This window comes from Pseudoliparis swirei, chromosome 9 (genome assembly GCF_029220125.1).
Source record: "Pseudoliparis swirei isolate HS2019 ecotype Mariana Trench chromosome 9, NWPU_hadal_v1, whole genome shotgun sequence".
NCBI lineage: Eukaryota > Metazoa > Chordata > Actinopteri > Perciformes > Liparidae > Pseudoliparis > Pseudoliparis swirei.
This window is the reverse complement of record NC_079396.1, coordinates 18595257-18621211: the sequence shown is the minus strand read 5'-3', so window position 1 is coordinate 18621211 and position 25955 is coordinate 18595257. Positions and strand designations below refer to the sequence as shown.

General features: G+C 40.3%; 1 protein-coding gene across 1 annotated transcript; it reads right to left on the bottom strand.

Annotated features, from left to right (window-relative positions):
• Positions 1 to 7700: 7700 nt before the first annotated feature.
• c1qtnf12 (C1q and TNF related 12) lies at positions 7701 to 24981 on the bottom strand. The gene is made up of 8 exons (XM_056423405.1): positions 23850 to 24981; positions 14105 to 14209; positions 13802 to 13913; positions 13435 to 13616; positions 12426 to 12534; positions 11452 to 11545; positions 9891 to 9969; positions 7701 to 9800 (listed from the first exon to the last, which is right to left on the bottom strand). Exons 1-8 carry the CDS (start codon positions 24027 to 24029, stop codon positions 9702 to 9704), a joined length of 960 nt encoding a protein of 319 aa, XP_056279380.1. The 5' UTR covers positions 24030 to 24981; the 3' UTR covers positions 7701 to 9701.
• Positions 24982 to 25955: the final 974 nt, after the last annotated feature.

Below are 25955 nucleotides of genomic sequence, written 5' to 3'. Positions count from 1 at the left end.
AACCTGTCTCAAGGCAGAAGAGTTACGTCCACAAATATTACTTTTTTAACGGTTTTATTGCCCTGCCAAAACATTCAAGGATGCTCTTTCTCATTCAAATGTAGCTAATCACACAGCAGTGGGAGAAAGAAGGTACATACAGTGAGCTAGTGCCTATATTTAATAGGGAAACATACATCCCCAGGATTTTGACAGGATTTGGAAGATTATAGTTTGCAGTCTGTGAACTGTGTGAAAGTACACTGCTGTTTTGTGTTCATCCTTTCATACTGAATACCTCTTCCCACATGTCATCTCATTATATCCCTGCATCTTAAGGTGGTAATACACCAGCTTTTTAGGCGACAGTCTTACCAACAGGCAATAAAAAGTTAAATACTCAGTACATATCTGATTATTTCCTCGGAAGGACTTATTATTAAGTTATTTTTGTCCTTACAGTTATTCTGTGTGTCTTCATCGTTCTCATAAATGTGCGCGCTCTATTATGAATAATAACAGGGTATTTTAAATAATACTGTCGGCAGGATTTCTACTAAAAGCTTCTGGGAGATTATAGCTGCCCAAGAGTGACAAGTGTGATATATGAGATCACACATGTGAACAAATGGATGGCAGACGCCTGGGCATTCATGAGCCTCCTGGATCAGCCCCCGCCAGGATATACACAATCGTTTGACAGTCTAGATTTGTGTACTGAAAAACCACACCGGCTCTCCCTGCAGAGTGAGAGAGGGCTCGTCTGACACTGGCGGAGGTGTTTCCGAGAGTCAAGCTGCAGAGGAAGGAGCGGGTAGACGTTCAAATGGCTTGTCCCTCAAGAGCCGGCAAGGGCAGCAACGCCATCATCACCCATGAATGGATTCACCCAAACCGAAGGCGAATGTATGTGGTGGGTGTTAGCGAGGCATCATGGTGTGGCCATGTTTGAGATTTACAGTTAACACGCTAACAAGACTGGGATAGAGAAGAGAGAGAGAAAGAAACGGTTATAAAGGCACGAGATCAAAAACATCTTGTTTCTCGTTAACTTGCTGCTGTCAATCACAGAAATTAGATCAGCGAACAACTTTTCCCAATTTTTTCTGCTTTCATATTTTTTTAAGCTGTGCCTCCATTTGACATGTAATCACTTATTGAACTCAAAGTGTGAGGCTTGTTACAGAGCTTTTACACCACAGTGGTGGAATGTAACAAAATGCATTTTCTGTACAAAATGTGAGGCACTTGTACCTGTATTTTTTTTTCGGGCCACTTTCCACTTCTACTTCACTCCATTTTAAAGGGAAATGCTGTATTTCACGGCTTTAAAAAACACAAAACATTTGAATAACTTTCACTAACATCCACTCACAGATGAGCAGTACAATCTGACTGATGGAAGATTGTTTGTGAATATAGTAAATGAAAGCAGCTGACTGATTTTTGGGGGACACTTTCTTTGGATTTGAAATGAATCCATAAGCATCGTACAATATGTGGAGAATCAGTGTTAACGACTGATTGTCTGAAATCACATTTCAAGGTAAGACACTGATTTCTGTTACGAAAATGTTAAATGAATTAAACAAAATAAGGTGTATAGTTGTGCAGTTATTGGTCTAAACACGCAAGTAGCAGTGACACCAATCATGTACCTCCTGCTTCATCACTCTGGGGCCCCTCAGCCTTATCACTGCAAGACCTTATCTTATCCACTTCATCAACCTCCGACTCATCCCTCAGAACTGAGCTACTGGCACACAACATGACCAGGTCTGATGTTTTTATTCCCAGGAGCCCCCACGTCTGAGTCAACTCAGCTGCTCCGCCCTGCTCTATCCTCTGCTATCACTATGCACTCTGGGAAAAGATAATGAGGGATATTTACCCTTATTAGTGTCAATAGTTCTATGTAAGGCCTTATTATCTCATATGGAGAGGCATGTATTAAACTTGATGTCTGACATGTATTTTCATAACAACTGAGCTTAGTGCTGCTGTAGCACAAGGAAGCCTGAGAACAAACTGCTATAAAAGGAGGTTTTAGGAATTGTAAGTTTAAACAGATGGATATTAGCAGGCTGACAAAAAGCTCATGATTTAATGAAGACACTTGCCTCACAAATCTTCTCATGTTCATAACTAAGTAAAATCTGAACACACATTCATGATCCACATCCTTAAATGTAGTTCGACTTACTCTTTCTGAGAATATTATTATCGCCGATGCAAATAAATTATATCTGCTAAGAAATCATAGAAGTAAAGGTGAACCTTAGCTTTTGAGTCCAGAATTTTGTTTTGTTTTCTTCAATACCAGAGCAACCCCTGGTTTCATCCGAAACAAAATCCAAGTGTAAAAAAGTTGCACAGAGCCGTCTGTGTTTCCACCTGTTTCTAGTCATCATGTTAAGCTAAGCAAACTATTGCCTCGCTGTCGCCTTATATTTAACAGACAGGAATGAGAGTGGTATCAAATCTTCTCATCTGACTGTCGGCAAAAAAATAATCTAATGACGCATTTCCCAACATGTCAAACTATTCCTTGAAACACACACAAGCAGTGTAGAGAAGCAGGAGAAAAGTCAGACAAAGCAGGTTCCAAATAACCACAATAGGTCTTGGGTCTGCTTGTGCAATTGTCCCTAATTATGACAATGATTCAAGGGAGCTCCACATTCCAGTGCCTCTTATGGTTTAGCTGCTATGTGTCTTGGAGCCTGTGGAGCCATTAACACGATACCAATCTCACCAATGGCTCCAGTTTGGGTCTCCCATGGGCTCCTGAATGCAACCTGTCCAATTCGAGGAGATCCAAACATCCACCCTAACCCTCCCATTCCTCTACACTCACACACTTTTCCCCCAAGGAGGTGGGCATCAGGACAAACAATCAATGCCAATGACAGATCCACGTCAGACAGAGTGTAATTATGGGAACAGCATTCTGAGAGATACCGTGTCATTAAAACCCACCGTCTCCAGTGCAACGACAACGGACTCTTTCCTGCTGCCTGTCCATGCTGTGAGGTGTGTGTGTGTGTGTGTGTGTGTGTGTGTGTGTGTGTGCGTGTTGTCAAGCTGGACCAGTGTTTCTAATGTATCCCTTGTCCTCATTTAACTTTTTGTGTAATTGCACCAGAGGTTGCTGAGTGAACCTCTAAAGGTGCAGAGATGTAGACATGACAGAGACATGAGACAAAACCTTTTTAGGGGCCATGTGTGATTGAGGGAAGACTCAATTGCACATGACAGCCGCAATTTGAGAACTAAATTGCTAAAAGTACTTACATAGTTGCTGTCTGATTCTGAAACCGCCCAGACACCATTAATGCAAGATTACTCAGATGAAGAAATGACACATTCAAGGGATACAGAAAAGTGGCCATGGCATTAAATTTGCAAAGGTATATTAGAATAATGTGCTGCAGGCATAGTGTAAATACATAATCTGTGTGCTTCTTCTTCTGGGAAAGTTGCGGAGCCAAACAACAAAGAGGCAGACATTACACTACACCCCGAAAATAAATGTGGATACATATCTGTTTCTTTTCATTTAAAGTCCACAAGATGACACAGATGACACCTAATCTATGAAATACAGTGTTCACCAGTGGTGAGGCACTCAGATATTTTACTTAAGAAAAAGTGATACCACAAGATATAAATACCCTGTTACAAGTAAAAGCCCTGCATTCAAAACAGTATTAATATTAAAAAATACACTGTGAATCACCCACCGACATATTATTCTTAGCTGCTAGCAACACTTTTCTGCCCCATAAAGCTCAAATTTATTTAATCTGAAATTATGACATTGGTTTTCCAATCCAAAAAGTATAGAAATACGATATGTTTAAAAAATATATATATTTAATCAAACCGCAGTGACTGCACTTCAAGCTAGCTAAAGCAAGCTGGATGAGGTAACCACAGTGTACCTGTGCTGAATCTAATTTACTCACTTTGTCCTGCCTTTGTGTTGAAATAACAAACAAAAGTAAAACACCTGTTGCACCAACCTCTTAATAATGCACCCACAAATAATTTGGTTTATCATAGTGGAGAAAAAAAGAAACACTTGGTTGATTTATCCAACTAAATTATACTCGCTAAGCAGTGTAGTCCTAACTTCCATTTCAATAGCTGACTCCAGTAGAATTCATGTGTTGTGTGTTAAATGTTGAACACTTATGCTGTGTTCACACCAATGATTTACTCTCGTGAGTTTATTCGCCCGACTATTTGTGGTTTATTTGAGTCATTCGCTTCATTCGCACGAGACGTGCCAGAGAAGGGCCGTGGCTTATCTCCGTGGCTTTATTTCATTTCCGCCATCCACTATGGAAGAAATAATAACACATTCTGCTTTATACTTGTTATGGAAATCCTACACACATCGGAACATCAAACGTCCTCGTGTTTGGGTTCATAACATCACCCGTAGGCACACACAGCTGAGTGAATTTCACCGACTAAGTCTGAATGACTTCCTCTTTCAGCGCAACTAGAGTAGCAGCAGCCATTTAGATTCACCAACGCCAGGACGTCAGTGATGACGGGCGTAGCATCTCAATGCTGATTTGGCTTTCGCAACTCAGTGTCAGGCAAATTTTTCCCTTGGCGTTACTAGCGTCATACACGCCGCTCGGCGAAAAAGTGCTTTATTCGCATCAATTCGCCTCTGTGCATTGACTTTGCATGGAGTCTACTCTCACGAAAAATGTGCAAAGCTTTTGGTGTGAACGCAGCATGAGGGGCAGCATATACATGCTCTAAACAACCCACTGACATATTTTTACTTTTTAACCCTCCTGTTACCTTTATATTTACTATATTATTACATACTTGTGAATATGACCCCAATATTAAAAAATCCAGAAAATTATTAAATTAATATTGTTTTTTTGTTTTTTGTGTGTGGTACTTTATGTTTTGTTGTTTGTTCGAAGAACCACCGACATTAAACATTGAATCGGGTCAAATTGACCCGAAGGCGACAGGAGGGTTAAATATTGAATCGGGTCAAAATGACCCGAAGGCAACACAAGGGTTAAAGTGTTAACAGGAATTTAGACGGTTATTCATTACACATCCAGCACTTACACAGTAGTTGCTAACTGCAGGTAGTGTGCAGTTCGTTCACATGAAAAATGTTGTTAGGCTCAGTAGCGCTTAAATCTTTCATGTACTCATGTGTAGCTCAGTGGGGTAAGAGGGCCGTCCTGCAACCCCAAGGTTGTAGGTTTGATCCCCGCTCTCCCCATTAGTTGCAAGTCGAAGTGTCCTTGAGCAAGGCACTGAACCCCCAGTTGCTTCCTGGGTGCATCACTGCAGCCCACTGCTCCTTAATAATAACTAAGGATGGGTTAAATGCAGAGAACTAATTTCCCCTTGGGGATTAATAAAAGTGTATATTTAAAAAAAAAAAATGTCCATTGTCTAATATGAAAATATTGATTATGGCTACTTTAATGAGTTAGCTATAAAAGAAGTGTTATGCTGGAATAGGATTTTTTTCATTACCTAGAAATCTCAAATCTGTACCTCTCAATGGCTGGTCATGTCTAGATGGTAACCCGCCATTTGCGAAACTCTGGCGAGATGGTTGAGGTCATAGGCATTGACCTCAAAAGGTCACGGTTTGGATCGGCCATCGGGTGGCAAGTCTGGCGAAAGTTTTCGAGAGTTTTTGTAAATCCAGGATAACCATCTTGGCACGAGGCTTATAACAGATCTGTAAAACATGAGTACATTATTTATCTAACATAAGTAAGATCATTAATTGCAGCTGATAAAGGCTTTATAGAATGTCCTGTGGTAGAAAGTTGTATCCACAAACATAAATACATTTAATCTTAGTGTGAAAAAAACCTCAAGTAATAAGCTCCACTGCATTGTATTTATCTTTCATCTTTTTCTCCACTTGGGATGGTATCACAGCAACAGGTTTGTTGAGGGCCGCCTCGGTATCAGCAGGACTCGGACTGCTTGGCTTTGTTTGGAGTAACTTAGGCTACTGTGAAAAAATCCAAGGCATGCTAAAACATAATACAAAGGAGCCTGGCATCCCTAAGTGAGAGTCTCACTGTCTGTTCCTCTCTGCAGGTAGCCATGTTTGGAAGTGCTGACAAACAGAGAAGAAAGACAGAATGCATAGGGTCCAGGCCGGTGGCTGGCTTCTTGCCAAAATGTCACATCCTCCTCATAATCAGGCTCCAACTCTGGACACCTCTTATAAACACGCTTGACTCGAGTGTTTTCAGAAAACTGCTCCACTTTTAATAATAAAGAGAAGGGATTTGGCTTGACTCTCCTGCTTTATATACATTTTGAATTTGTAAACAAAGCATAATGTATTGTGTCACATTTATCTCCAGTGTCCCTTTACCTTAGGGATGCCTGTACACACAGGGATTTGCTTAAAGCAGTCACTCAATGAGTCAGTCACTAAGGTAGAGGAATCTCATAATTAAGGCCTCATTAAATCGACACAACTATGTTGGTTTACTGGGCAGACAGAAACCTCACAGATTCACAATGGGTCTATTCATAATACATCACTTTTCTGAAGGAAAAGAGAAAGGCAGTTGCTCTTAGCATTTCGGCAGATGTAATTGCAATCACTCAACTTGTCTGATGCTGATAATGGGGCAATGGGAAATTCCTGTCAGAGTCGTGGCGCAGGGTGGTTTCGCAACCACTTTGGCAGGCTCTGTGTTCCACTGCAGGGCAGCGAATGCGTTACGGCATGCTCACATAGCTGTCATTAAACACATTTTGGAAAGAAAAAAAAACACAAGACAATCAAAACTCGCAAGCGTGTGCCATTCTCCGGCTTCTTGAGCATTGAAAGGCAAAGATTATGTAAACGTATATTGTCTGTCATCCCTGCACTGTTAAACACGTTGAAAGAGTCCAGTTAAAGAAAAAGGGGAAAGTGAATATGTTTTTAGCAATCATATTATATACATATACACTATAACTTCTGGCTGAGCTATTTTCAACATCTTTATTTTGATTTGTCATTTTCAAAACATTTCTCTTGACTTGTAGTTTATGTGAAAATGAAGCTGTTGGAAAGAAATACAAATTAACTGGTACCTAAAGATGTTTAGGTTCACTTAAAAGTTAAAAAAGGATTGTTTGTTTTTCAAATTCTGGCTTTTCAGCAAGCAGACCATTTCTTTCTGAACTGTGTGCTGCAGTAGGTGGCTGAAATAGCACGTGGGTGCAACATTCTTGTGGTTGGTTCTTGGGTACAGTATGTGACACTTGGCATCTCAGCAATGCTTCCATGAGAAGCCTCTATTATAAGGCATTCATGCAATGACGCTAACAGGCTTATTTTACTGGCTGGATAAGCATTTGTGCAATAAAGGCCTTCAGTTCCCTTGAAACATGATCCTAAAAGACACACAGAGGGTCCCATTTCAAGATACTGTAGTAATATTTCACAGGTAGTCCTGAATTCATTTGGCAGTCTGCCAGTTTTTGCAAAGGTATTTGAGGTATTCTGGGTATTTTGCAATTCAAATGACGCCAAAGAAAGAAAAAAAATGTTTAACTCCTAAGGATGCTTTCATAAAATTAATATACTGATATACTGAAAAAGAAGAGCAAGTTCTGATAGCAATTCAATATAATTTAGATATTACTTCCCTCCATTGAGAAAATTATAATAATTTGACCATCATTAATATGTGTAGAGACAGAAGGCAACTTTAAAAAAGTGTTATTACAAATTACAGCATAGTATGGGTAATAGAAAAATAGCAAAAGATATAATTGTATCTTTGCAATAATCTGTGGTTTCACAAGAGTCCACAAGAGTGTCAATCAACAAGTGATTCGTACATTTCCTCAAACATAAATACCATATACAATTTCAATGCTTTCCAATGTTACTGGTGTAGTATTTATTATAAATTACAAACATCTATCAAGAAAATAATAAAATACAGTAAATAATAAACAGATAATAAATGAAAACACAAATCCGACTGTAAAAATAATCTTACAGTTAAAAAAAAGAAGTTATCCTTGGTTAAAAGGTGGATCTCAATTTGTCTGGCAAATTTTAACAAGACTAAAAGGTATATTCACATTATCGTGGAAAAACAGCTTTGGCACGCGCCTCCTCCATTATTGTGGTGTGTTGTGAAAGCTCTGTGAGGATGTCTGCGGTTTGCAGAAAGTTGTGGGCGAAGCCGATCGCTGTGAACCACTGCTGGACCTGAAAGACCAAATTCCTTTTGTTTTTTTTCTTTGGCAGCTATTGGGTTTTCCCCAAAATAATGTACAGACTTTTAGGTATTCTATTATCTTAAATGGCTTGAAAAGTGTTGAAGGTTTACATCTGGCTAAGAACCTGTACAGCACCAATGGGAGTCACGGAGTGTTCATTGTTGTACCGACCAACGCGGACCGCGAGACCCTTGTTCTTCTGTTGTCATGTGAATTTGCCTTTATAGTCTACAGCCATGCTAGCGGCTCTATACGGGACAATGGTTCTTAAATCCTTACATCAATTCATTGTCATTGTTTTTATATTTGAGGTACTTGTTAAATGTTAATGTTGCTACTCTGTTCACTTTAATGTATTTTTATATTTATCTTGTTATTTGTATATTACATGTAGGCCTATGTACGATGAGAGCGTACGTGTAACCGGAGTCAAATTCCATGTATGTGCACACATACATGAAAAGCTGATTCTGACCAGCGTGCTAATATGCTCACAATGTGCAATGCTAACATGCTGATGTTAAGCAGGTAAAATGTTTACCATCTTGTATCAGCATGCTAACATCAGTTATATATCTTCCTGAGGGAGACATGAATGTGCGTAGCGACTTTGAAGCCAATCCATCCAACAATTACAATATTTCGCTAAAAATCACAAATGTCAACCTCATGGTGAGGAAACACGAAAGTGGATCACCAAAGTCAGGAGCATTTATTCTCATGGGACCATGAAAGTCCATGCAAAATGTCTTGGAAATTCATTAAAAAGTTCTTGAGAGACTTTGGTCTGAACCAAAATGGTGGGCCCAACGTCCGACACTGCTACGCCGCTAGCATGGCGAAAATATGCAAATAGTTGCGTTACGAAACATGTCATTATATAAGTGGGACAAGATCTTGTGGCTTGTATTCTGTCTATTGAGCATATTTCCATTGTCCAGTGTACTCACAGTCTATGTACCATATACCATATATAAATGTGAGATTCAATCCATGATAAAAATACAACTATAGTTAATGAGTGTGTACATAATACATCATGTAGACTGAAAACATCAACATGTCAGTGTACATCAAACGTCTTCCAATGTCTATCCAGAGAACATTAAAAACATTGATATTTGGTTTCCCGCAAAAGGTCTTCAACGAACTCCAACAAACACACTGTAACAGACATATTCACTGTTTTTTTGTGGGGGTATTTCTTTTTTCGGTGAAGCAACAGGCATCCAAGTTCTTACGGGAAGTGTCAGTGATGCACTGTGAAAAACAAAACTCAGTCCTTGAGTTCTTCACACTGTCCCTTCACCATCCGACAAGCGGTCAAGTCCATGTCAGCCTCATTTCCTTCCTTTAAATCTCCTCTGTGGTTTGATGATGTGTGATGGTGCTCAAAAGCAGTCCATTGGATAAAAAAGAAAAGAAAACTGCAGCAGTGGATGGCTTGGACGATACCCTGCTCATGAGTGAGGCTATACACCAAGCAGCATACCCATAAAATCGGACCCGTTCTGTATTGTGATGGAAGCGCCTGCTGCGTTATCCACAAATATGGAGGTGTACTGCCCGGCCTGCAAAGGAATATATATAACATTGATGCAGGAAAGATTTTCACAAAAACAGATATTTAATGTGTGTGTGTTTCTTGGTGCGCGGCTCACCTGTAGCTCCAGTAGGCCCTGCACGCTGACAGTGAATATCTTGCTGTTACTTTCTAATCCAACAATCATCTCCAGTGAGCTGCAATCATATTTGAAAAGGACATTTCTGAATAAATACTGGGTTTTCAACCATTTGTGTAGAATCTGCAAAACTCAAATCCTTGTTTAAGTACAACATGTCTTATTTCAAAGGAATTGTGAGATCTAGAAGAATATTGATACCACTGTCTACAAACATATAAAGCTACCATCAGGAGCCAGATAAATTGGATTAGAACAAACACAGGAAACAAGGGAAAACAGCTATCCTGGTTCATACAAACATGACAGTGGAATACTTTTTTTTTTTTTTATCTTACTTGTTAACTAGAAAGAGAATACGCTTATTTCCCTTAATGTCAATAGTTCTATTTCACAATTCAGTGCCATCGGAGTCCGTACAGATGGTTGTAGCATCGCCACAGGCTTTAACCACACTGAGAGCACTGGCTTCTGTTAAGTGGAAAATGCTAAATTTCTATGGTAAATCAATCATGTTTGTCTTCACATTCTCTGCATTTTCATGTGTGGGAGGGTGAGACTGGCTGGGGCTTTGGATAAAAAAGCCAAGGACTCTTTTGGGTTTGGTAACCCATCATAATAATATTATGTATATGTTCCCCTCATTGGACCAAGCTAGAAGGGAGGCTGTGGAGCTCTGCAGAGGCCAGGGGAGACTTTAGGGAGCAATCCATTTCTGCAGTTTGCACTGATTTTATGTAAATAGAAATGTTGAAATATTGGAAAAAACTTTCCCCAACTGGATTTGTAATGTTTCGCCATGTAAAAACACTTTATCAGATACTTCATTTTCATTCTCCCATATCCCAAACAAAGGTATTTTACTACTGTGCTGCTGAATATAGCAGTCTGTCGAAAGAGTCAAAGGTGAGTCTATAAAGATTTGTTAGGCGACAGGAACGAGGGGTCTAAGGACATTTTCTTTAAAAGACCTGCTCTGCTTTTATACAGGAAATGCCAAACCGGTTCCACACAAATTGTAACAGACAACACCTTTAACAGCTCATAAATTCTGGTGATAGTTAAGCGTTAAATGCCAATAAAATATTGTAGTTACAGGGAAAGTAAACAATTTGTTATAACAAAAACATAGAGAATGCAAAGTGTGGTTGTTGTAGTCCGATTAATTTATTCACAAGAGCAATTTTATTATTACTTGTATCGGTTATAAGTGGTATGACGGACAATCATGTGTTACAGCCATAATAAATTAAAACCACAAGGATACAATCTATTGAGTTAACTAAGAGTGTTAGGTAGAGTATATTTGATTCAGCATATTTAGTAATCAGGGTGTGTATATGCGCACTAGTATGCTGGTTATGATAAGGTTTTTTGAATTTCCCAGTTTTCAGAAACGTGGTTAAGGCCTTACCAGATACCAGATGTATCATGTTCAAAGTAAACATCAAATCTGGAATAAAATCAAAAGCTAGTGTGCATGTGGGAACTCAATGGTAAAAACAACAACAAAAAGTACAGACAAGTAAAGAATACCTACGTGTATCTGTGGCAGAGTGATTCGATGCAGATCAGCACCCGAACATTGTCTCTGGCCTTTAGCTGACTCTTGCTCCTCTTCACCTCATTGTGGTCTGTAAGGAGACAAAATGTTTACAATCATATAAAGATATTGACTCAAGCTTTGCTTACAAAATATATATTCTTCTTGAAATGACCATTCACTGAAATCCTACCCCTGAACATGGATTGTCCAATCCCTGTAAATAGAAACAACCAGTCTGTCTAGCTTTGGATTTCTCCACATCCTGAAGCTATTATGAGGCTTTAATTGAGTTTATAAAGAGTTTAAATGGTGGTGTGTTTTATTAGCCTCTAGAAAAGCAAAAACTCAAGCGCAAAAGTGTAAGGAATGGATTAAACTGTGCGTTAACCTTACCGGCCACTTCTGCATTAAATTGAGGCTCAGGCTAATATTAGTGGTCCTGTTCTGCTCTTTATTGGATTTGGGGAAGTTTACACGCCAGTCAACATTACCAGAGTTAGTGTTACATTTGCCAGACACATTGGTTAGTCCTCATACTAAAGACCTTTTCTCTTGAAAGTGAAAACATGAACATGGAAGCCGTTTTCATATCACACTTACAATACTATGACTTACTAGCTCTATACTGTAATAAAACAAACAAAGCTGTTTCTAAATCTCCATATCTTGTAAATTAATGATTAATACGTGAAGATATTGACATGCAATTTTAGGTTCAGTCATTTGGCACAATATCATGTATGTAGCCCTCAAGTGGACGTTGAAGACCATTTTAATGATTTTTCTTTTAAAACGAGTCAGCTGGAAATATTAAAGAATCAGCCATAGACTGCATATTGAACCAACGTTAGCTTAATTTGCTAGCTAGCTACATACTTGATTTATACAGACAACAATCATGGGACTGTTTGAGAGACTTCATTTCCATATATACTGTAATATTAGATTCAAGGTAGTGACTGGTTTACCAATGTGGACATTAGCAGAGAACTGGTAGATCCCAGTGATGGGAGCTGTGAATCTTCCAGTGGACTGGTCCATTCCTGACCCTCTGAGGAAAGCTCCTTTGGCTGGTGGCTGAAAGCACAGAAAAAGTTGATTAATATGTTCACAGAGAGTTCACCTACAGAACAGTAGGCAGTGTCTTGCTCAAGAGTACTTCAGCAAGGACAATCCTAAAGGACTCGTTCCACCAGCATTTTCAAAAAAGAAGTAAATTAATTTCAACTGAATCAGAGATCTTTTTATATTGTTGAGTTTGACTTTGGGGAATTTGTTTCTTTGATTATTACCGAGAGGGAACAGAGAGACATTAGACCTGCAAGTTGTCCCGATGTCACCAAGCTTATAGAACCACAACATTTTAATCCTGTGCCCCCTTGTGTCCTCCGTCAATATCCTTCGCTTAACTTCTGACTCCTCAAAAGCATGTGAAATATCCTTTCCAAAGCTATAGTTAAGACACCTATTCAAACATAGTGCTGTGTTAGCATGTTAAATAGTTCGGCAAAGCTTAATCCTCCCTCCTCCAGCCTTGTCAGCCCATCCCAACAGGGCATAGTTCTTCCACGACAGCATGCCGTTTCAAACAGTGTCTATTTTTGTCCTCTCCACACTTTATTCCAAGTAGGAGACAGAGTGCCTTTTGTACGCCGCCCAAAGAGTGATGTGTAGAATTGAAAAAGTAGATATTTGACCAAAGAGCCAGTCGGAGTTTCAGAGTGGCAGTGCATGCCTTGCCAGTGCCAGTTACCAGTGGGGGGATGATCCTCTCATAATTCCCCCACATGCAAACTAGGCAATGATTACCAAACACTAGCTCTTTCAAACACAGTTAAGACAGAGAAGCAAATGGGTCAGAAACAAAGCCTTTGACCATGCAGCGGAGGATTAGCCCAACATGTTCTTGTTCAGCCATGCACACGGAGCGAGGCTGAACCAGTTCATAAACATTAACTTGGTTTAAAACAAACATACTGTCTGAAAGTTCTGGAGCTCCACCAGAGTCTTCTTGTCGACCACCACAGGTCCCTTGAGCTTGCAGTGGAAAGCCTCCTCTATTCGCCGGTAGGAGGTCCCCTCCAGGGTGAGGAGAGCTGTAGGTAGCTGGCTGGGGCTGGTTTGTCTCTCCAAAGCTGCTGTTCTCCTCTCTGTAGCCTCTGACAGAAGGAGTCAACATTGATTGTCAAACTATTCGTTCATGATAATGTGACGACAAAACATTATTATGGACATAAAACTGTGCAAATCCAAATGTTTACTGTTAATATATATAGGTCCTCTCTGAAAACTAAGGAAAGGTGAAGTGAAATGTTTCTGGGCTGGACAAGCAACATGTTCCTACCTTTAATCATGTCTTTGAAGTCCTGGAGAAGAACTTCTTGGGTCACTTCAGCTCCAGGAGACCCAGGAGGTCCCTGGGGGCCAGGAGGACCTGGGGGACCAGGTGGGCCCGGCTAGTGGAGGACAGATGAACAAAACATTGTCATGCCTCAAACTTGATCTGAAAATAATGGAATTGTCTCTTATTTACCCATTACTGAAGTTAAAACAAAATACCAGTAATGTATATGAATTCAGTACATTCATTATCAATCAAGTATTTGTTTGCAAAACCTGCAAAACACAGTCCAACTATTGGGTTTACCAGGGGTCGTTTGCGTTTGCGACACTTTCCAGGGAAGTTGCCAACCGGTCTTTTGACAAAGTCCATCCATGATCCCAATGGATCCACTCGCTGGTTGTCAGAAACCTGCAAGACAAAAAATAATGAAATAATTGGCCAATATGAGTATTAACAGAAACAAAATACAAAATATTAAGGAGCACACATTTCATTCACAGTGGCAGTTCAAGCCACCACATTGTTCTTGTTAAATAATTACAGCTATTACAAATGTGCCATTTACCAGACTTATATATTTTATTTCGAAATGACGTTGCCCAAATGAGGCATGATGCAACGGTTGGTCCCGTCGAAACTAAATCCAATGAGTCAGTATTTCTTCCTTTAAAACCATCATTGGAAAATCTTGCCTGAAGATACAATTGAATGCTGCCAGACACCCAAGAAGGTCACACAGGGAAATCTCTCTTTCTGTCTCTCCTGCCCAGACGACTGCTACTCCTTAAAAGAGCCGTCTAAGTTTAGCCACTATTCTTCTCTGAAAGCTTTACCTTATGCTTATTATTTTTTCCCAGATAATTCACTCAGTTGCCACGTCAGTTCTTATTTGCCCAATGAGCTTGGACAAATGTAAACAAACCTTGATTTTTCTTTCAGCACATGAAAATTTCCATGAGCACTCTGGTGAAAAATGAGGCTGCCCTGTGTACGTGTGATGTAGATTCTGTGGATTGCAGACCTCAATTACTGTAGTTTATAACAACATGTCAAAATGGCCAACACTATATCCATCACCAAAAGACATACTAGTATTTTATTGTATTAATACTGCTCGTTTGAGTCATGTAATGATGGAAAATTGAAGAGACAAGATAACCAATGTATATACAGTATATGTACCACGGCGATTAATGATTTAAGATTGTTAGTCTGTTTCTTAATGCGCAATCTTATCTATAACAACTCATTTATAACAAATTACTGTATAGGAGACTGGGATCTGTTACGGAGATAAGAAACACAGTCCAAGAAGACCTCTGGAAGCAGCATTTGTATGCACAGAGCTACAACTGGTGTGTTTTCTTTTCAGTAAAATGTGAAGCTGAAAGAATTCCAGCTTGAATTTTACCCTAACCCTTTCCCAAATGTCAAGTGTCTTGAGTTGAGATAGAAGAGGAGATAAAGAAGCGCCATGGAGGTGAGCTGCCTGAAATGGAATTTGTTTAGGGTTGGCAGCGGGACACGGATCACTTATCTACAAAACCAACATGACCCTTTCTTCACTGTTAAAGACTTGCCTCTTGTTCCACCACAACAAAGTTACTCCCCGCTTGTCTTTTTATTATACTGTAATACATGTATTTTTCTATATTTTGGATTTTCAGTAGTCTCTCCTTTCCTCTCTGACTTTTTTTCTTTGACAGCAGTCAAAATAAACAACTTAACATGCCCTGCGCTGTCTGCAGGTTGGATCGTTCTGTGTTTTTGTTGTGATTATGAGGTTTGGAAAGAGATAAAAGAAAGAGAAGGACACTTTTACACTACTCAACTGTTTCCATAAAAGTGGCCGCCTATCGGATAAACTGCTTTTTCCTATGACATGTTAATTTTTCATATTCATTAACATACTAGTTCTGAAAGCTTTATAGGAATAGTTTTATATTTTGAGAAATACTTAAATATTTTGGCAACATGGACGCACAACAGATTGGTATGGGTAACCTGTTATCAAATAGCTACTTATTTACACATCTAGCAGTTACAGAGCAATATTATAAGTCATTAGAGTCACGTTTGTTTCCATCCAATAAATATGAGTCCAACATTGAAGCAGTTTTTGGTCCCCACGAACTACTGATGGGAATGTCTCGCTCTTTCACTTTTTCTAGTAAAGTAGAAGATCAATACCAGCCTCACATTTGTCTTTTCAATATGAAGCTATAGCTAGAAGCTAGTTAGCTTAGCACAAAGACCATAAACAGGGGGATACAGCTAGTCTGGCTCTAACAAAGGGTATGAAAATCGGCCTGTCAGCACCTCTATCATCACACAATGTGTAAAAAGGTCAAATTGTGGTTTTACAGGTGTAATGTTTTGGACTCTTTCTTGGAAAAATGTTGAATTGTTCCTTTAACATACCTTCCTGTAAGCTTAAACAAATATTAATATGTTGAAAACTGGGGGCTGCGGTAGTGATGTGGTTGTACTAGTAGGCCTATATTTTCACTGGAATTGATTGTAAAACTGTGAATCATCACCTCAGAATGATAAACAAGACACCCACCCAAATATAAGAGCCAATGGGCACTAATTCAAAGAGATGTCAAAGCTCAAGATAAGTTATTGTGTTTATATCAATGTCATAGATCATTGTCTTGCTTTTACAGGGATATGAAACGGTGCAAGTTGCTCACACATGTGACTTATACTTACACATCTTAGCTATTCCCTACACAATAATAAAAAAGATGGGATATCATTGCCAGGAAATCAGCCTTCCTCTGAGCTTGTTATCCTCTTTAACACACGCCATTGTAATTAAACCGTTAAAACCATGCCCTCAAGGATTTTCTGTGCTCAAGGAAGAAAGGTATTATTATCCTCAACTCTGAGCAATAAAATAACAAAATCACTGTATAAATAATCTTAACATCAGTATAAGGAATGCGCAACTCTTTCCATGAAAACAGATTGTGTTTTTATTTTCAGCATGTGCACTGTCAAAGCGTAACATACACCATGTATATTGACAGCTGGGAAGCTGGGATGGCTCACAAAACTTGCCAAAAGAAAATCTGATTCATTGTATGCAGGTGAATCTCTGTCTCAACTGAGAACATCAAAGATTGCAAACATGCAGACTTGAAAAACATGACTCGATGACACAGAACAATCTGTCAGAAGCGTTCAATCACTCGCTGCTCTTGACTGTGGGGTAAAGTAAACTATGGATTCCCTCGCGTAGCTTTGTATCAGCACGTACAACTGGTGAACAAAGTGGGGAGGGAGCCGGTCCAGGTATCAGTCTGAGAGCTGATGAAGAACACCAGGCCTCTGGCTTTGATCACCGCTGATGTGCGAGTGCCTCAAAGTGGCCTCGTCTGTCAGCGGTTGTGAGCGCACGCCTTTCCAGCACAGACCGAGGGAATGTGTCAGGTATTCTGTCTAAAGGTGAGAAACTTTAAATCTTCTAGACAGTGTTTATCCTCGTTGATGGGGCTCGAAATCATGACACATTACTAAGGCTTCAGATCTTAAGAATGGGACGCATTGTGTCCAGGGTTTGGAAGACGTTTTCACATCCTAATAAGAATAAGTACAAGCCAGGAATTCATCATTGTATATGAATTACAGAGACGTAGTATCAGCAAAATGTACTTAAAGTGGCAATGATCGCAAATGATAGCTTGTTATACGGTAAGTGAGCTGACCATTGTGCAACGACAATGGAGAGGGGATCAAGCTTTTGTTTTAGCCGGTAGCTATCAGTAGCTCTCAGGAGCGATCCCCAGTTACCAAAGACTATCAATGTTGAAATGGCAGATACATGTAAGAGTGGGATCTCTGTCCCCGATATTCCTTTAACTTCTGTGTATACCGGTAGGTAGCTTAGTCCAGTGGCTCCCAACCTGGGAGTCCTGTCCCTTCAAGGGTCACAAGATAAATCTGAGGGGTCATGAGATGATTAATGGGGTAGAGGAAAAGAAAGGAAAAAAAGTTCTGGAACACAAATGTGCATGCATTTTTAAAAATCATTTTCATTACTATAATTTTTCCTCAATACTCTAGAACACTTAAGATATCAAAATATCTAAATACTGCTTTGGTATGACTGCTAACAGCTCATAGACATTTGAAACATAAGAGACCTTAAACTGCACATTTTTTTCCGAAGGTTCATGAGCAAAGAGGGTTGTTAATATGAAACAATGTACTGTATTTTACAAGCTTATTACATGTTTGTTTTTTATTTAAAATAAAAAAGTGTCTAACTGTCAAATGTAAATAATATAAGTAAGAAGTACTATATTTGCCCTTTTGAAGTATAAAGTAGCAGAAAATAGAAAAACAAATACCTAAATTTTTTACTTATTCTCCCCTGCTTTATTGTCTACCAATGGCTCAGACTAAAAGTGAGTGGTTTGTTTCATTAACTCACAGCAGTGAATTTTGAATTTCTGAGATCAATTAGTGAATCAGTTGTACTCATTGTTGATCATTCACAGAGGCCCTGTGAGATTGTATCCCCTTAAAAAAGATACATTTACATTTGTTTATTATGTGCACAGCTCCAAGTGTGTTTGTCATGTAATTTGGGGAAAATCAGGTTGAATTTATTTGAAGCAATAAAATGGAAAATATTTCCCTGGGGCAGCATGCCACCAAAAACACAAAGACAACTGTTAAAACATGTCTCTGGTGCTGAAACTAGATACGGAAACTCCATTCCATTGCAGGCAGCTCCTGAATTCTTCCATTTGAACTTATCTTCTTCTTTTTTACGCAATATCTGTTTTTCTACCTGCTAGCACACTCCAGACGACATGAAACTTTTTGCTGCTGATAAAAACTGTTGCACCGGCGGCTTTCAAGTTGGACAGGATGATGGAGAGCCTTCTTTAATCCCTTGTTTTTACATCCCTGTACTGCTCCATGTGCAGTCATCCATGCATGGGTGGACCGGCCCAACGCTGGGCCGATCCCACCTCGGGAGGCAGGGATCCCCAGGCTGTGTGAGATGAGGGGATCCTGGTTACCTGCGTGCATCCCAGTCGCCATGCATCCACCCCCGTGTTCGCCCCCCGCTGCACTTCACAGAAACAGATTGCCTCGAGGATTTATCGCCTAAGAGCTAAATACAGTTAGGCATGCAATGTTGACTCTGTTCTCTTCTCACTGTGTTATTACTCAATTGGCAAGCACCGTGTGCAAAACACAATTACTCCATCACACTATGAGCATGCTGTTATTAGTTTAACAAATGCTGAAGGAACACTATTTGAAAGTATAAATCAAATATAGTTACTAAATAATAATATAGTTGAACATGCTTCTCATATTACGGTCTGATTTTTACGTCACTGTTGTCCCAACAAAGGTGTGTATACATTTATGATGTGTGAGCGAAAGTGAATAAATTTGTGTTTATACTGAAGAGATCAGCCGAGACAATCTTGGCTTCCTCTTGATATAGAAAAACAAAACAATATAAGCTGAAAGACTTTGAACACTGTGTTTAGCTTTGAAATGGGAGGGCTCATTTTCCCTGTGGTAGGTAAGATGAGCTGATGGAAAGCGCTGGTGATCCAGATCCATCTCAGGTACACAGGTTTGCCCCGTGGCTTGACTGTGTGGGCAGAACATTTCCGGTAAAAAGTCATTAGGATCCTCCTCCGTTTATATGATTCCTTTGTGACTGTCCTTTATGTTACATAAATGCTCACTGTAAATGGTGCATTTTTCTTTTATTACTTCAATTATGCAACACATTTGCCCTCTGTAGTCTTACCACTAGTTAGAGGAATATACTAGGTGGAAACACAGGGTTAAGGGGTATTAACTGCAACACTGATGTATATGTGCATTTTAATCAGAATATATGATAGATGCCAAACAACTAGAAAATACTGTGTATATATATATATATATATATATATATATATATATATATATATATATAGAGGAAGGAATAGTTCAACATTTTGGTAAATACACTTATTTACTCTCTTGACAAATTGATGAGAAGATCACCACTCTCATGTTTGTATTGTAAATATGAGGATAGCAGCAGACATGGAGCTCAGCATAGCATAACAACTAAAAACAAAGTTAGCTCTGTGTCAGAAGGTCACAACATGTGTCTCCTCGAACCTCTTCAAAAAAAACTAAGTGTAAAAACAACACCACCCCCAAGATATTGTTACCTTTTGGAAAGATCTAGGTTAGCAGTTTCCATATTCCGCTGTTTATGCTAAACTAAGCATCTGCTGACTTGCTAGAGAAAGTTGTATACATTGTAGTTGAATAAGTGTATTTCACAAAATATCAAACTACTCGATTAATAGTACTGGGAAAAGGTTAAAGCTAAATATTTAACATGTAATCCCTCTTATGTTCTTTTTAGGGCTGTCAATCGATTAAAATAAATTAACTAATTAATCGCACATTTTTTAATTCATTAATCGCGATTAAAAGTTTGTTTTCTTCTTTTTAAAGACAAAACTTCACACAGAGCTGTGTTTTCAAAGAGGCTCCTACCTATAAAGTGCAGCGAGGTATTTAATATTGTGGATGATAAATTGTTTCTTCAGTGAAACATCCAGATTAGTAAAAAAAAAGAAGTATATTGAGACCCCATTGGTCCTGTCATCTTTAACATTGAACAGCAGCAGAACCAGTGGCCTTGGTAACTGACTGACATACAAATATGTCACGTTCACCCTCTGGAGGCTGGGGGCATTTTATACATTTTACAAAAAAATGTAAATTCACCTTTTAAAGGCGTTTTCATATGACACATCCCCACGTGTTATACATCAAACATTCCAGAACAATCTCATCTCTATACAATGAGTCACAATTGTCCTCGCGCCGTGTTCGCTGGCTTCTGACTGACAGGTTGCTAATGAGCCTCATCTGTGTGGTGGGAGGTCCTTGTGATTTACTGAGTGTTCATTGGTTGTTTTTTTCGCAAAATGTTGACAGACAAACGGATTGACCAATCACGGTGAAGGTTTCGTGTGACGAGTTCTTTCCGCGCCGCGTCACCCGACACGTCGCCCCTCTGTTCCTCTGTGTATCAGAGGGGGAGACGGGAGGAAGGAGGAGCAGGAGGAAACCCGACTGATTCATCCACGAGTTTAAACTGATTTCTGCTCCTTATTTTCGCGGAGAAATAATAGTTTTTAAAATGGAAACAGTGTCAAACCGCACTGCCGCGGTTTGAAATTCAGGGGAGTAAAAAAACTTCAACGAACACCGGAAGTAAACAAAGTTGCGTTAATTGCGTTAAAATATTTTAGTGCGTTAACGCGGCCAAATTAATCGCATAGATTAACGCGTTAATGCTGACAGCCCTAGTTATTTTCCTTATCCAACTGCCTATTATTTGCATGGTAATCTGAAATAACATTCTCATTTGTTAACAAAGTTAAATGTATGTCTTATGTAGATTAATAGTTGTTTTTACTTTTTACAACCATAGCTGACCAGTCAGCCAAATGTACTGTTAACTGTAGCAATATTTCTGAAATCATGGTTTCAGTAACACGGCCAGCACATGATAAGAATCAGGCACGATTACAAGGATTTCTATAAATCTGGCATCAATCTGAAGCCAAGTGAAACAAAATCCAAATAAAAGTATTTCTATGTCTGTGTGGTAAAAACTAGAACCACTCTCTTCATGAGATCATTTTAATGTTGAATTAACTTTTAAGTCCAACATATTAAAGGAGAGTTCACTGTCATACAACAAAGGCTGTATAGAAAGTGCATGAGAGGTGTGAGAAGTACCGAACTGTGGGATTTGGTCTTGTCTCGTATGTGTACGTTGATCCAAAAGGTCCCACACACTGCTGCATTAATCATCACTGGGGATGAGAGAGAGGAAACAAAAACCCTCGCCTCGGGCTAAACCCAGCCATTACTCAACACGCCAGGCGTGATGTTTGACTTGACTCCCTCAATTACAGCCATCACAGATCCCTCACTGTTCTCAACAATCACAGATTCCTCTCATCTTTGGTAGAGGAGAGCAACAGGGCTTACATACGTGCACCTTTGACATCTTGCTCTAAAACTGTACAGCGTGCTGGTTCACAGAGATCACAGTTGTTTGAAATGTTCTTCACTTAACATCTCATTAAAAAAATTCCAGTCACAGCACAACTCCACACCTCAGTATTGTGATCACTTTCAAATGGAAAATCTCCTGAGGAATGCAGTGTACGGCTGCACGCTGCCAGCAGCCCACACACGGGAATGGTCAGATAGAAAGCAAATGCCATCATAAGAACTGTTTGCACTGTTTCCACAGGGCACAAGGGAAAACATGTAAATGTGGAGTGTAAATGTTTGGCTTTTTAGAGAACACAAATTTCTTGCCAAGACAGCCCCAATGGAGAAGTTGGTTTCTCCGGGGCCTAACAGATGTGTAATAGAATAAACTTACAAACTACCCAAGGAAATAAAGCTTACCGCTTTTCATGGTGTGTGGCATCCTTTTTCTTGAACAGAAACCTGGTTCGGGTGGCGACAACAAATGTGACCTTGAATATATAACCACTTCCACAGATGTCAAGCTTGACGCTCAGGTTCTCATCAGAGGTGACAATGTTTGGCAAAGACACTATTTGGCATAACACTGCGTCTTAAGAGTGATTATGTCATTACCCTCTGATTGTGGGAGATGAGATGAAAAGAATGTTAGAGAGGGAGGCACAAGGGGCTAATCCTCACCGAGGTGTTCTCTTTCAGGACCCTTTCGATGGGGCTTTGTGAAAGGCTTACACGGCATGCTGCCCCAGATTTTGGGGCCGCACCGCCCCTATCGGATGTCCCAGACACAGCGGAGTCAGACTAGGCCTGTGAATGACAGAATCAATGGGCTGGGAACAACATCGCCAAAGGTCTTTAAATATCTGCCCACCTAACTTTCCCAGGAGTTACATCATGGCAGCGGGCCTATTAGGGACCTCGGGGGAAATAGTGTTTGTGAAGACACCCGTCTCCCTGTGGGACGAGGCAGAGGAGGGAAACCACAGTGGGGTGCAATCTTCAGCAGGCTTGAGGGTTGACACAAGGTCATCCTTCATAGCCTCTGCTTTTACAGGGCGAACCAAGTCAAATAAACACCACCAGGCCACAACCACCTACAATGTGTTCTTAAAGATACAAAGGAGACCTCACTGGGGGGGGCGAGGTTATGGTTAGGATTCCAGAGACTGGCGGCTGGTAGGAGCTGAAGGCTGGTATATGTGAGGGCAGTGGGAGTTATATGAACATGCCAACATAATGGGTGGGCTGAAAGCAAAACAAATAGCTTGTTGGAAACTCTCACAAATATGCAACACCAGCAGCAATAAAGCAATAAATAAGAGTCATGGGCCAACGGTTGCTCCTGAAAATTAAATTGTACCACTGTTTCTGATGTAAACAACATTTGTCTTCAGTTACAGACTACTTTCTTCTTGTGTGACATTTTCTGTGGATCACAGCAATTCCCAATCATCTTCAGTTTTTCTGTTTATCACTTAATTTCCTGCTGCAGAAACAGCATTTATAATGATCTTATCTCAACTGATTGAATCTTATCTTTTCTCCTTCTGCCTGATACATGAATCTTTCCTCCATCTCGATTTGTTCACTAATGAATGGAGTATTGGTGGAAGACACCCGCAGCGTGCACTAATTGATGCATTGATCAGCCTTTAGATGTCCACATTCCTGGCATACCTCCGGAAGTCATCCATTTAGTGTTTCACACATTTTGGTCCGTCTGACTGTCTGAAGCTTGACCTGCAGGGCACACCTGTCTTGCCCTAGCTTTTACCTTTGCTACGATTTATTTGCCTTGCATATTACCTGCACTGACAAGAAAGCTGCACAAATCTGCAGATTATCTTTAAATTGTATATGCACTACTGTTTTTCTTGATGCATTATCATAAGAAAATAGCTCATGAATGTAATAGAATGTATAAAAAGTTAAAATATGAATAAAAAAATGTTTACATTACATTTTTACATTTAAATTGAATCCTTACCGTGACGCTTCCACCGACCTCTTCACTGTTGGAAAAAGTAGCATTGTAGGTCTCTGTGTGTTGTGGGGTGCCCTCCTTTGGCTTCTTTCTCTCCTTCTTGGCATCCACCCCATCCAGGAGGACACACTGAGTCCAAAACACTGCAGCCACCACGGCCAGAGGCCCAGCCCCACACCGCATCTTCACCCTGGTTTTCAAATCAGCACCAGAATCCCTGCAGAAACAGCCTGGATCTTCTGTGGAGGACTCAGCCGTGAAGGATTAGACAGAAACGGGGGATGCCCACAAGGCTCACAAACACAAAGTTCCAACGGGGGGAAGGAGACTGGAGGAATGCAGCTTCAGGGACTCCCTGTCCAAGAGACTATCAGTCTGACTGCTGCCGCCGTTGCTCCTCTCTTGATGAGCTCTCAGCCAGCGCAACGTTGCAGGGGCACTGTTAACTCTAGCCAGAGAGCTAGGAGGCTTACTCAACTATGAAATGTGTCAAGCAGAAAGGTCCAAGGGAATGACAGATCGGCGCAGATCTGACAGCAAATAAACCCATTAGTGAGATTGTTCACGCTTTCTGCTCTGTTGGTGGGTGAGGTGTAGAGGGGTGTGGGTGGGGGGATCAGGGGGGGGAAAGAAGAGGCAGTGAGGAGGGGCGTCCAAAGCTGAGGGTGGGCTGTGGGGGCTAGGGATGGATAGCAATATTCTCTTTCCCACCCCCCGCTCTCTCCTGCTGTTTCTCACGCTGTGCAGTGGATCCAGTCTCCGGCAGAGTCGTGTGGCTGCTGAAAAAGCCGCAAGATCCACAAACAATGGGCTCTCATCAGAAGATGCGCTTCAGGGTTCAACTGTCTGTCCGCAAACCCTGCGCAAGGGATGCAGAGTGAACTAAGCCCAAGAGTAGATGAAGAAGGTCCAGTTTTTCCTTTTCTCCTCACTGATATAATAAAACATAAAACTCTACAGGTTACTCTTCTGCTTCTGTCTGACACAACTCATGTGCCAGCATGTCATCAAGTCCAAGGCCACGTGGAACTTTCACGTCAGACAGCAGTGACTTGTTGTGTGGTAGGTCCCTTTCTGCCTCTGCACTCCCTGTACTTCTGGTCTCAGTTGCTGCTTTGCTCTGACTGAGCTCACAGGACGGCTCACAGTTAAGTTTTTATCATCACCCTTTCTCCCTCCCGCTTCTCCTTCTCCTTCTCCCCCTCTCTCTGTCCCTGTCTCTCTCACACTGTTTTTCTCTGTTTCTCTCCCCTGCTACTATTGGCAACCTTACTAGCTTATTCAGCTCTGTTTTATCTCATAGATGAAATGTTCAAGCTGAAGAGGTTCTTTGGCAGACACATTATGTGTGTGTGATGAGTATCTAGTTGTGTGTCTGTCGAAGTGTGTTTGTCATTTTGGCTCAATATTAGACTACTCCACCGAAGCCCTTTGTTTACATCCCAAGAAAGAGAAATGTGCTTTTTTGTGACCTCAAGTCATTATCTGGTGAAATCTGCTGCTTACAAACCTGCCAAAGTACCCCTGACTGTGCCAAGTACAACAGTGCATATGTTTGTTTTATTCCGTTTATATTTTCAGACAGAAGTCTCACTTTTCTGAATGCTCCATTAGAAAAAAATCTGAATACGTACTTATATTTCAAGTACTGTCATTTGCAGGTTCCAATAAATAACAAGACTGACGTGACAAATTGCTGGTCTGGATATTCCTACAATCAGCACATTGTCAAAAAGGAATCCAGCCCTCTCATAGTCGTATTAGAACAAATAACATGTATTAGCTACAAGATTTTTTTTTTTTTTACTTGCATGCGTTTAGACCGATTTTGCCTCGACTTGATATTAATACATTTTAACACAGCGCCATCCAGAGGGAGCAGCCAGCAGTACAAACAACTAACCAGTACCTTTCCAGTATGGCTTCATGCTGGTGCCATCCTTGTTCCTGTATCCGCTGGCACGTCTGTCTGAAAACGTAGCAGCCGACGGCATCAAGCTCGTCACAGGCAAACGAAACAAACCGGAAATGTAATATGTCTGCCTTCAAATTAAAAGAAATACATTTAGATTGCGTGTATTAAATTTTAAAAAACGTAGTAAATTTTCA

Excerpts from the sequence above, each read along its gene's own strand:
- c1qtnf12 (XM_056423405.1), bottom strand. The coding sequence starts at position 24,029 with ATGCGGTGTGGGGCTGGGCCTCTGGCCGTGGTGGCTGCAGTGTTTTGG. Across the intron at positions 13,914-14,104 it reads GCAAACGCAAACGACCCCTG|CCGGGCCCACCTGGTCCCCC; the intron begins GTAAACCCAATA and ends GTCCTCCACTAG. Across the intron at positions 12,535-13,434 it reads AGCTCCAGAACTTTCAGACA|CCACCAGCCAAAGGAGCTTT; the intron begins GTATGTTTGTTT and ends CTGTGCTTTCAG.